Here is a 12,767-nt window from a genome sequence, read left to right on the forward strand (position 1 = left end):
TAGGAAGGACCTAGGGGGGGGGAGGACAACTGTGGGAAGGCGGGGACCTTCAGTCCCAACTGTGTCATAGGTGCAAGCTCTACTGGGACAAACTGCCGTGCTCATGAGGACTGCCCCCTTGAGTCGACCCGGTTTCCTTGAATAAAGAGTTAACTTCACAGACGCCGTGTGATTTATTGCTGATAAATCTCCCCCTCCGTTCTAAGGGGAGAATGTGTCACATGGCAGGAGCCACCACAGTCAAGGCCCTGCTAGGACTACTTGCAAAATGACTGCAATACTTATCTGTATTCATACCTCTGACAAGCTCTCCCTTTCCTCCTACACAGGTCAGTTCTTACACCAAGATGTTAAGCTCACCACCCAAGAGCCTCTTAGAGAAAGACACCAAATGTCCGGCGGGAACCTAACGAAAAGCATGGACACAAATGCTGGGAACGCGTTAGAGCTGAAAGGGCGCTTGGTTCCCGTCGTATGGAAGCAGAGGAAGATCTACAATGGCGAACAGGAAGTGGACTGCTGGTTTGCCAAGAACAATGCAGAGAAACTGATCGACGGGGCCTATAAGGATTACTTGGCTTCTCACCCTTTTGACACGGGGACTAGCTCCTTGACGGAAAACCGACTCTGAAGAGAAAAAGAACCCCACTTGCTTTTTGACACATAGGAAGCCATCCGGTCCCAAGGCGATTCCTGCACTTTGACAGCGCTTTGTAAAGCCAAAGAAATCAAGGTTTGTTTTAAAAGGAATTCCATTTATACAAGACAGCTGCCTCCTCTCTGGTTCACTAAAGGACATTTTCCCGAGTGACTCCAATAAGGTCTAATGTGGACTTTTAAAAAAGAAAGGAACAAAAAAAGATTGAGAATATTGTTCCCGGTGCCCATAATACAGGAAATAGCTTACGGAATGTGGGCTATTTCATTTGAATGAACAATTTTTTAAAAGTGCATATTTTTGCACTCCACAGTTCTGGTGCTATGTTTTCATTGAGTCTGAAAGGTCACAAACCAGCCCAAGTGAAGCACTTTTAATAGATCCCGTTGATTTCAGTAGACAAGGTTAATTTCTCCCTTGAGATCAATGGGATTTAAATGCCCTTTGCTTCAATTAAATCATGCCTAGTGTTCTCAAAGCTACGAACATGAGTCTGACCAAACTGTGGGAGGCAGTGGAAGACAGGAGTGCCTGGTGTGCTCTGGTCCATGGGGTCACAAAGAGTCGGACACGACTAAACGACTAAACAACAACAACAATCACAATCAATCTGCTTCTCTCTGGCGGGGAGAGCTTCTTCCTGTGTTTGCATGCAGGAGGTTCCTAGTCCAATCCCCGGCCATGTCCGGATATGGATGGGAATATCTCCCTGTCTGAAACCCTGTAGGGTTGCTGCCAGTCCGTGTAAGCACTACTGAGCTAGATGGACCAATGGTCTGACTTACTGTAAGGCAGCTTCCCATGATTTAGTTAAGAATAAGAACGCAAGTCTCATGCACAGCTCATTTTACACCATCATGCAGAGGCAGGGAACAGAAAGATCCTTTCAAGTGCCTCCTTTGTCTCAGAACAGAACATCATTTTCGGTAGCATGGTTCCCAAATCTGTTGCCCTCCAATTGCTAACTTTCTTGTGAAAAGAGGCTTCTATTTTCTTGCCTCGTTCCTTGTTTTTCCCATGTGGTGCTTTGAATTAATCTTTTTTTATCTTATTATGAACCCCCTTCTCCAGTGCTGTGCAGCCTCCCTGGCTGCCTGAACTTGTCGATCTGTGAATGCTCCAGGGGAGGAGTTACCTCTTGCTGTGTTCCCCTAGCTCAGGCATCCCCAAAGTCGGGCCTCCAGGTGTTTTGGGGACTACAACTCCCATCATCCCTAGCTAACAGGGCCAGGGGGACTCAGGGATGATGGGAATTGTAGTCCCAAAAATCTGGAGGGCCCAGTTTGGGGGTGCCTGCCCTAGGCTTTCATTTAAGGGTGGGCAGCTGGGGAGGCTGAAGAATGCAGACCACTGGTGGGATGATTTGCAGAACGAAACAATGGTACCCTCACACACAAAAACCACCCACTTCAAAATGATTGTAAACTCAATACTACCCCTGCACCCTGCCAATGATAATCCCACTGGATTTTTCTCTCCTTTGATAATTCTGCAGTGCAATTTCTTTTATCATTGAGAAAGATTTTTGTTGTTTAAAAAAAAAAGGTGGGAGACTAGATTTAGGAAAGTGTTTGTGTAATATTCTTACAAATCCTCTTCTGATGTCTGTCAATATATAATTCAATTTTACTGAGGGTTAAAAAAGGAAATGCAGCTGCAGAATACACATTGAGCCAACGGTACCCCGACATTTCAGGTTCCAATCTATTGTCTGATTGCGCAGTGTGCAGAACTCTGAAGATCTGACATGCTGTGTATCGACAGGTCCAATTGAAACAAGCACTTAGCCTCCAATCCTCCTTGGAAAACAGACTTACCCCAGCGACATGTGAATAATAAAGGAAAGGGTGTCTCTAACAATGTGCAGAGTGTGTTTTTTCCTTCATTGGGTTATCGCAGGTGCTCAGACTTGGGGCCAGAATTTCCGGTTCGTTTTTCAGATCAGCTTGAGTTTAGGTGGCCCCTCTGCTGGGAAAATTAAAACTGGGTGGATCCTAACTTGGGGGCAAGGCCACGATCCAATCAGCGACAGAGCAACAGAAGTAGAGTGTCCCAATCAAGGTAATAAAGGTAAAGGGACCCCTGACCGTTAGGTTCCAGTCGCGGACGACGCTGGCGTACAGCTTCCGGGTCATGTGGCCAGTATGACTAAGCCGCTTCTGGCAAACCAGAGCAGCACATGGAAACACCGTTTACCTTCCCACTGGAGCGGTACAAAGTATTAAAGGTAAAGGGACCCCTGACCATTAGGTCCAGTCGTGACCGACTCTGGGGTTGCGCGCTCATCTCGCATTATTGGCCGAGGGAGCCGATGTATAGCTTCCAGGTCATGTGGCCAGCATGACAAAGCCGCTTCTGGCGAACCAGAGCAGCACATGGAAACACCGTTTACCTCCCTGCTGTAGCTGTTCCTATTTATCTACTTGCACTTTGACGTGCTTTCGAACTGCTAGGTTGGCAGGAGCTGGGACCAAGCAACGGGAGCTCACCCCGTCACAGGGATTCGAACCGCCGACCTTCTGATCAGCAAGCCCTGGCTTTGTGGTTTCACCCACAGCGCCACCTGGGTCCCACTCTATTCTGCTTTGGTAAGACCCTGCCTGGAATACTGTGTCCGGTTCTCGGTGCTGCAGTTTAAGAAGGATATATCAGGCATAGGCAACCTTGATTCTCCAGATGTTTTGGAACTACAACTCCCATGATCCCTGACCACTGGCCCTGTTAGCTAGGGATCATGGGAGTTGTAGTTCCAAAACATCTGGAGAGCCAAGGTTGCCTATGCCTGATATGGCTGGAACAATAGGAGTATAGCATCTAGATCAAGGGAAGTAATAGTACCACTGTAGTCTGGTCAGACCTCACCTGGAATTATGTGTCCAGTTCTGGCCACCACAGTTCAAGAAGGATACTGACAAGCTGGAACATGTCCAGAGGAGGGCAACCAAAATGGTCAAAGGCCTGGAAACGATGCCTTATGAGGAACGGCTTAGGGAGCTGGGTATATTTAGCCTGGAGAAGAGAAGGTTAAGGAGTGATATGATAGCCATGTTCAAATATATAAAAGGATGTCATATAGAAGAGGGTGAAAGGTTGTTTTCTGCTGCTCCAGAGAAGCAGACATGGAGCAATGGATTCAAACTACAAGAAAGAAGATTCCACCTAAACATTAGGAAGAATTTCCTGACACTAAGAGCTGCTCGACAGTGGAATTTGCTGCCAAGGAGTGTGGTGGAGTCTCCTTCTTTGGAGGTCTTTAAGCGGAGGCTTGACAGCCATCTGTCAGGAATGCTTTGATGGTGTTTCCTGCTTGGCAGGGGGTTGGACTGGATGGCCCTTGTGGTCTCTTCCAACTCTATGATTCTATGTACAGAGGAGGACGACCAAGATGGTCTGGAAGCCAAGTTTTATGAGGACCGGTTGAGGGAGTTTAGCCTGGATAAGAGGAGACCGAGAGGAGAAATGAGAGGGTCGAGGGTGCTTGCCAGTCAAAGGAATGCACATGGCAGATAGTTAAGTATTTATTGTCGAAGATTACACAGTCACTTTTACAGCTCTGGGTATCACGAGCAGTTGCAGCAACAGGGGGCCACTCCCCTCCACCAGCTTATATACCTTCCTCCAATGGGGAAACAACCTCTGCTCTTCCCATTTCAGTTCCCTTCTGGTTCTGTGAGACAGTGGTGCAGGAGAGGGTGGTCTGATCTGCCCCTCCCTCCTCTTCTTCCAACTCATCCTGTGCTCCAATCTCCACCTCTGAAGCTTCCCCTAGCCTCTGAGTCTTGCCTCCTGGCACAGACAGAGTAGAATGGGGCAAAATTTGGTCCGTTCTAATACTAACATGCATTTACCAAATTCACAGCTTTTTGGGAACTGAACTGCAACTCCTCTCTGAAATTTGCAATTCTTTGGATTTTATTGTGCTCCTCTCCAAACGAAGCATACAGAAGTTTCTAAATGCATATGCTGGGTGATGTTTTGCATGTTTGGGATAAATAGGTATGCTCATATTTCCACCCAGCTCAGGAGTGAGTCTAGCGCACTCCTTTAGAGCATGTTAAAAAGCATCCAGTACAGTCACAGGTAACTGGGAGACCCTGAGTAGCTGCTGCCGGTCAATGTTAGCAAAGCAAAGCTCCACAAACCAAAATATCAGTCTCCCAGCACAGCCACCTGATACCCTCCAGAGGTTTTGGGCTCCAGCTCCCGTCGGCCCCAGCCAACATGGTCCATAGTGCATAGTCAATGTCACAGACGCGGTAGCGGCTACTCTAGAGTAACGACTCCTCAAAGTGTTGTCTTTTCATGCTTTTATTTAGTGCTGATTATTTACAGTGCAGAACAGTGCTATGTACATGTTGTCAGTTAGGGGTCAGAACCTCCGAATGGAGGTTCGCGCGTTTTCTTCCAGCAAAGTAGTCTTGGGATACTGAATCTCCGCCCCCGTCGTTTCCTGCGCAATTCCGGGGTTGGCGGGATCGGCCTTCTTCCCTTGCCTCCCATTTCCCTTCCCACACTGGGCATGGGCTCCGCTACCTTGCCTGAGCCTTGGTCACCACTTCCTGAGTCTCTGCTGGAGATATCTCCCTCCCCACTCGCACTAGCGCTGGGCGACGAGCTGGTACTTAAGATGGGAGGGACCTGCCTGTAACCTCTGTCCCTCACAGTCAAGGATGAGTGCGACCAGGGAAACGGGGGCAACTGGCAAGCCCCCAGCTGGATCAATCCCTCCCAGCCGGACTGCCGGGCGATCTCCAACTCCTTGGTGCAGCATTGCAATAGCGACCCAGGCTTTAGAAATCTGTGCACACTGTAACAGCAGATTCCACTATGCAGCAAAAGTAGCCACAGAGAGAGAGCATATTTACAAGCAGATTTACTGAACATAAATCAGGACAAAGAGAAACATGTCTGACTCCTTAGTGCCCAAAGCAAAACAAAAGCATACACGGAAGTTCCCAGCATACAATGGAATGGAATATCCCAACAGGGAACTGTGGTCCAACCAATGAGCTAGTAGAAAGAAGCTTCCCTTGTTTAAGGTCTGTGGCTCTATGATCAAGGCCCCTCTTGGCTGAAATACCATAGCAGTTACCAACATATCCTCTGCTGTCTTCAGAAATGACCAGCCCTGCATGTCCAGCTAGAAACCCCAAATTGGGGAAACTGTATTGCTCCGTAAGACATCATCCGATAGATTCCTGGGACCTCATTTAGTAGGGCAAAGGTATTAAGTGACCTACTACAGTGATACCTTGCTTCTCAAACTTAATCCGTTCCAAAACCAAAGCGTTCCAAAACCAAGGCACACTTTCCCATAGAAAGCAATGTAAAACAGATTAATCCATCCCAGACTTTTAAAAACAGCCATTTAACATGAATTTTACTATCTAACGAGACAATTGATCCATGAAATGAAAGCAATAAGCAATGTCCTGCAGTCACACAATCAATCAGTAGCTGAACTAGGTTCCACAGAGTCACAAAAACAAAAACAAAAGCTGCAAAAACAAAAATACAAAAATAAATAGCAAAAACAGACAGACCTCAGCGTAGCACTCAGAACGGAACCGTAGCACTCAACTTGGAAGTGTAACACTCAAATCGGATGTGTAACACTCAAAATGGAGCATGTTTGGCTTCCGAAAGAAGATCGCAAACCGGAACACTTACTTCCAGGTTTGCATCATTTGGGTTCCAATTTGTTTGACTACTAAGCCGTTCGAGAACCAAGGTACCACTGTATTGCAATGTACTTCCCTCCACAGTGGTGCCTCGAACCCAAAGGCTCCCAGTGAAGGAAGTCTAGGTCATAGAATTGTAGAGTCGGAAGGGACCACTAGGATTTTTTGCCTAACATGGGGCTCAAACCCCCAAGCCTGAGCTTAAGAGTCTCATGCTTTACCAACTGAGCTATCCCAGAGCTTCCAGGTCACACCAACCTTCTTTGGCTCAAGGCGCTTCAGTGCCGTTGACCTTCCCTGGGGCTGTGAACATGTTTTTACAGATGCAAGGGCTTGTTTTCTTCCCCGTGCCAGGCCTCTGGGGAGAAAAAGCTGGAAACTGGGCCAAAATACGAAGGATGACAGCAGTAGGCTGGGGAAAGAATGTGTTTGTTCCTTCCTAGGAGTCAACAGAAGAAGCACAAAACTCGGATAAGATGTGCTATTAAAGAAGTGGGGAGGAGGTTAGGAATGGGCCCACTCTGTTTGCAGGATGCATTCTTGTTCTGAGTGCCTTCTCTTCAGTGTTGAGGGGCATATCATAAAATATACCATAAAAGCGCTGGCAGCTAACATACCTGCTTGGTGCTTGCTTCATTAGCACAGCGGGCATAATTTTTAATTTATTCAAAGCATGGAAGAAGATGAAGGAGGCTTGCTTTTCCCCATGACTTCTCCTATGCTGGTGCAGAAGTCACAGAATGTGCACGACCTTCCTCGCCTCGCAACCCATCAAATCTTACTGCCCGCACCTGCTGTAAATAGTTCCCTCTTGCAAATCCTAACTTTTGTTGTTGTTTAGTCATCTAGTCATGTCTGATTCTTCATGACCCCATGGACCAGAGCACGCCAGGCACTCCTGTCTTCCACTGCCTCCCGCAGTTTGGTCAAACTCATGTTCGTAGCTTCGAGAACACTGTCCAACCATCTCGTCCTCTGTCGTCCCCTTCTCCTTGTGCCCTCCATCTTTCCCAACATCAGGGTCTTTTCCAAGGATTCTTCTCTTCTCATGAGGTGGCCAAAGTATTGGAGCCTCAGCTTCAGGATCTGTCCTTCCAGTGAACACTCAGGGCTGATTTCCTTCAGAATGGATAGGTTTGATCTTCTTGCAGTCCATGGGACTCTCAAGAGTCTCCTCCAGCACCATAATTCAAAAGCATCCATTCTTCGGCGATCAGCCTTCTTTATAGTCCCAGCTCTCACTTCCATACATCACTACTGGGAAAACCATAGCTTTAACTATATGGACCTTTGTCGGCAAGTTGGGTGGTGTCTCTGCTTTTTACAAATATCCTATTTGTCCCTGCTGTTTTGGAAGGGTTTTCAATTTTTTAAAAAGAGAAAAGATCAGCCATGAACAGCAATGCTGAGAGTTTCTTCCAAGCCAACAGGCCCCAGCAAGCCTGGAATTCAAGGAAGCAATCTCACTCCCACTGAACCCTGCCTAGATTTTAATCATTTCCAGGTTTCAACTCAAGGATTCCTCCCAATGGGAAATTTTACATTAGGGGGAGGGAGCCCCAGGGTTAGGGTCTAAGTACAGCCCCCCAACTGGCCCTTGAAACCAGTAGTGTAGAGGCAAATGCAGATGCGCAAAGTTCCTTCATGATCATGCCCTTTCTGTTATATACAGTACAGTGGTACCTCGGTTTATGAACACAATTGGTTCCGGAAGTCTGTTCATAAACTGAAGCGTTCATAAACTGAAGCGAACTTTCCCATTGAAAGTAATGGAAAGTGAATTAATCCGTTCCAGACGGTCCGCAGAGTAAGCGTTCATAAACTGAAGCAAACTTTCCCATTGAAAGTAATGGAAAGTGGATTAATCCGTTCCAGACGGGTCCGCGGAGTACTTAAACTGAAGCGTTCATAAACTGAAGCATGGGTGTAATTGGTTCCGGAAGTCTGTTCATAAACTGAAGCGTTCATAAACTGAAGCAAACTTTCCCATTGAAAGTAATGGAAAATGAATTAATCCGTTCCAGATGGGTCCGCGGCGTTCATAAACCGAAAATTCATAAACCGAGGTGTTCATAAACCGAGGTTCCACTGTACTATAATCATAATTGTGCAGTATTAACAATTAGGAATGACCAGTGCAGAGCTCCATGTGCTGCCTGTTAAATAGATCTACCGGTACTACTACCGGTATTTTCCGTGCAATACTACTATATTCCGTGCAAGGATATGGGCAGTAGATATTGGACCACTTCAATATCTTCCTGCAGAATGACTTATGTTTTCCATGAAGTTCCATGGGAGGTGTCAGGGGATTCTTGTGAATACTCTAGAGTAACGACGCTCCGCATGCTTGTTTTTAAACAGTCTTTATTGGTGCAATCTATTTACAGTGAAAGGTAAAGGTAAAGGTAAAGGGACCCCTGACCATTAGGTCCAGTCGTGACCGACTCTGGGGTTGCGCGCTCATCTCGCATTATTGGCCGAGGGAGCCGGCGTACAGCTTCCAGGTCATGTGGCCAGCATGACAAAGCTGCTTCTGGAGAACCAGAGCAGCACACGGAAACGCCGTTTACCTTCCCGCTGTAGCGGTTCCTATTTATCTACTTGCATTTTGACATGCTTTCGAACTGCTAGGTTGGCAGGAGCTGGGACCAAGCAACGGGAGCTCACCCCGTCACAGGGATTTGAACCGCCGACCTTCTGATCAGCAAGCCCTAGGCTCAGTGGTTTAACCACAGCGCCACCTGGGTCCCTATTTACAGTGAAACTGATGTGTAAAAGCATGTCTGCTTAGTCCGAAGCAGAATCCGGCACTGGACCGCCCCTGGACCTCCTCCAACATAAGAGTCTTGGGACAGCAAATCTCTTTCCCCTCCTTCTCCTGCGTGATTCCGGAACCGGAGGGGAAAAGGGTCTACGCTCCATGTTTTCCTTCTCCCCCCTTTCCCCCCTCTCTCTTCCTCTTTCCTGTGTAGCAGGGGCTCTCCCTTGCTGCCAGAGCCCTGGTCCTTTCTCTCTCCTTCCTGAATGGACTCGCTGCTATCACTGCTTGTGGAAGAGCTGCTTCTGATGAGGGGAGGGGGGTTCCTATATTCCCTTCCCCTTACATAACCATACCTGCCAAGTCCTGGATGGAAAAATCTGGGATCGGCAGCCTGCGACTTTGCCCTTCTATGGGCACCAGAAAATGGCGGCGCCAGTGCCAGAAGTTGCTTCTACGCATTTCCGGTCATGCATAAAAGTGACTTCCGGTGCCGGCGCCACCATTTTCTGGTGCCCATAGAAGGGCAAAGCGCCACCGGAAGTTGCGTCTACGCGTTTCCAGACACGCGTAGAAGCGACTTCCGGCGCCGCCATTTTCTGGTGCCCATAGAAGGGCCAAGCAGCACCAGAAAAATGGCCGCCGGCAGAAGCGGATTTAAGGGAGAATAACGGGAGAATAACCTATACGGGAGACCGGCGGGAAACGGTAGGAAAAAAGGGGGGTTTCCCAGCGAAAACGGGATACTTGGCAGTTATGAACAGAACTTGCACCCCGTTCTCATTTAACTGAAGTACGTCGTATTTTCAGCATTCCTAAATGCTTAGCTTTGGTGCACACAGCGGCTGAAAAGCTCCCCCCTTTCATGCTGGTTGGGTGTGACTTCTAGGACACTGGAGATGCTTCTCTTTTCTTTCTTTTTTAACTACACAAGGATCCACACACCAAGGGTTGTATCCAAGGCTAGTTCTATTCAGAGTAAACCCCCTGAATAGTAACTTGGGTCCATTAATTTGAGTGGGTCTACTCTGCTGGATACAACCCAAAGAATAAGAATATGGGATTCAGTTCTCCTTCCAGGCACTGATCTACCTCCAAAAGCCTCCTGCTCGAGAAACCTTCTTGCTGCAAAACAAACCAACAACCCAGCCTAACAGAATAATTAGAGAATGAGCAATGAGGTGCATTTATGGAATTGGAAGGAACTCTGCTGCCAGGCCAAAAATGGGCTCCTTGCTGCGAAAGGATGGAGGCACACCTAGACGATCCGCTAATGTTTTAATTGTACTCACTGGCCTGGATCCAGTGAGCAAATTAGAGGGAAATATTTATCATTTAGGCGTCTTTCTGCCAGATGCCCAATACTGAAATGTTTCTCCCTTCCTTGGAGACGTGATTTAGGCTTGCTAAAAGTCACACTAGCTTGCACAAGCACACATTTCTGCATAGGGAAGCACAATTTATAAATAGCAAGGGGTGCGGCGGTCAAGTGCTCTTCCGTTCCAGACACCTTCTTAGAATTCCTGGGGCCCAGGGCAGAAAACCTTGTTAGGTTTTTCCTTTAAGACTGATGTGGTCAATGGTGCTACACAGAGATGTGTGTTTGTAACCTTGTTCTGAATGATAGCACACCTGTGAGCTTTTGCTAATTTGAATAATTGAAGGTAGAGTTTGCTTACTGTAATGTGATTGGGTAAGTGACTATTTTGAACTCTGTATTTAAGCTACCCAAATGGTTCATGGGTGTGGTTGTGGTGATGTATTGTGAAATGTGAGGAAAGGAGTAGAGGAGTGTGTTGTATATAGTTGTAAATAAAAGCAAGCAAAGATGCTGAAGACGACTTTGTTATTTTGTCGACCCTGCCGCTGTTGCTACTCGGTTGGTGCGTATTTTGCCCAACATCCGGTTATGGGCCCAGGAACTGTGCATGGGTGTTTGAACTGCTTGCTAAGAGGGCTGCGAAGCTGAGCTATCTGCCGGTCAAAAAGGAGCCGGAAGTATATCCAGGATGGATGACGGCGAAAAGACGGCGCTTACCTTTCCTCAACTAACTGATGGTAATTATAGTCTTTGGTCCTTTAGAATGAGAGGGTTACTCGAATGTAAGGACCTGTTTAACTACGCCACAGACACCCCTCCTCAGATAATTACCCCTGAATGGATACGGGGGGATAACAAAGCCAAAGCTTTTCTAAACTTAGCAGTGTCCGACCAGCAAGTTGTATATATCAGAGATAAAACGTCGGCTAAAGAAATGTGGGAGAGTTTAGCTGCAGTCCATTTGAGAAAAGAGTCTGCGTCAGCCTTGGCGTTTTACCGCCAGCTTTATCAGGCAAAGCTGCAACCTGGCGGTGACTTGGCAGCTCACCTGAGACATTTACAGGAAATCAGGTTGGAGCTTTTGAGAAGAGACGTTGTGGTTCCTGTTAATCAATTTTGTTTTATAATCCTCTGCTCATTAAACAAAGAGTATGATGCAGTCGCAAGCCAGCTCGCTTTGGTCCCTCCTGACCAGCTGAGTATTGAAGGTGTGACTGCAAAACTGATGGCGGAGCTGGACAGGCAAGACGCCTCTGTTATGCCGGTTCCCAAAGAGCAGAATGTTCATTCAAATGACAATAGGGATGTTGTAGCTTTAAGAGCCAACAAGAAATGTTTTGCCTGTGGCCTTTTGGGACATTTTGCTTCGGAATGCAGAGCAAAGAGTAAAAAGACTTCCTCTAGGTCGCAAAAGGGACGCACAGCCACTCAGGCGTGGAAGCCTTCACAGCGACCGCAGCGATGTAGTCGACCCGAGCCACAAGCATTCTTTGCAGAACCACAGGCTTGTGAAGTTAAAAGAGGTAATTGGGACTTTTTCATCATCGATAGTGGCGCATCGCAAAATTTGAGCAGCAATCGCAGTCTCTTCATAAATTACACACCAGAGACTGGAAATGTGCATTTAGCGAATGGAATAGTTTTGCCCTCACTTGGAAAGGGTACTATAAAACTGCATAGTTTGAATATTACTATATCAGATGTTGTTTATTGCCCTGAACTGTGTGGGAACTTATTATCAGTTTATCAGTTTGCACGTCAAGGTGTTAGAGCTAAATTTACTGAAAAAATGTGCCGATTTTATCGGGCCAATAAGCAGGTTCTCTATGCAAAACAGACTCATGGACTTTACAGGCTCAAGTTTCACTCCTCTTCAGGAGGAAGCAATAGCTGTTGTGGTGTAGCCAATAGGAGCAGGCAGGGGTTGGCAAATTGTCAGCCACATAAAAACTGCCTACATGAAGCTCACCGCAAGCTTTGTCATAAAAACTTTGCAGATGTTTTGAAAACACAGGATATAGTGCATGGCCTAGAGATTAAACCGTGTAAATTTTACATGAACTGCCTGTCATGCTGTAAACATAAAATTAAGGTGGCACAAAAGGGCAAAAGCACTATGAGAGAAGTAGCAGAGCCTTTTGAAAGGGTTCACTGTGATCTAGTAGGACCATTGCCAGAATCACTTGGAGGGTCCCGATTCTGGCTAACACTTGTGGACCAGAAAACCAGATATGTTTGGACATATGCAATCTCTAAGAAGTCTCAAGCACTAGAAATGTATAAAAAGTTTTGCAATTGGGTTAAGACTCATTTTGGTAAAAATATACAAAATCTGTACCCTGATCT

General features: G+C 46.8%; 1 protein-coding gene across 1 annotated transcript in view; it reads left to right on the forward strand.

Annotated features, from left to right (window-relative positions):
- The window catches only part of ITIH5 (inter-alpha-trypsin inhibitor heavy chain 5), a 54,774-nt gene extending 52,256 nt beyond the window's left edge, over positions 1-2,518 (forward strand). Inside the window, exon 14 of the mRNA XM_035127994.3 lies at positions 330-2,518. Coding sequence (XP_034983885.3) covers positions 330-631 — 302 coding nt within the window. The 3' untranslated portion in view covers positions 632-2,518. The remainder of the gene's footprint in view (positions 1-329) is intronic.
- The last annotated feature ends 10,249 nt before the right edge of the window (positions 2,519-12,767 follow it).

Source organism: Zootoca vivipara, chromosome 9 (assembly GCF_965207765.1).
Source record: "Zootoca vivipara chromosome 9, rZooViv2.hap1.1, whole genome shotgun sequence".
Taxonomy (NCBI): Eukaryota; Metazoa; Chordata; class Lepidosauria; order Squamata; family Lacertidae; genus Zootoca; species Zootoca vivipara.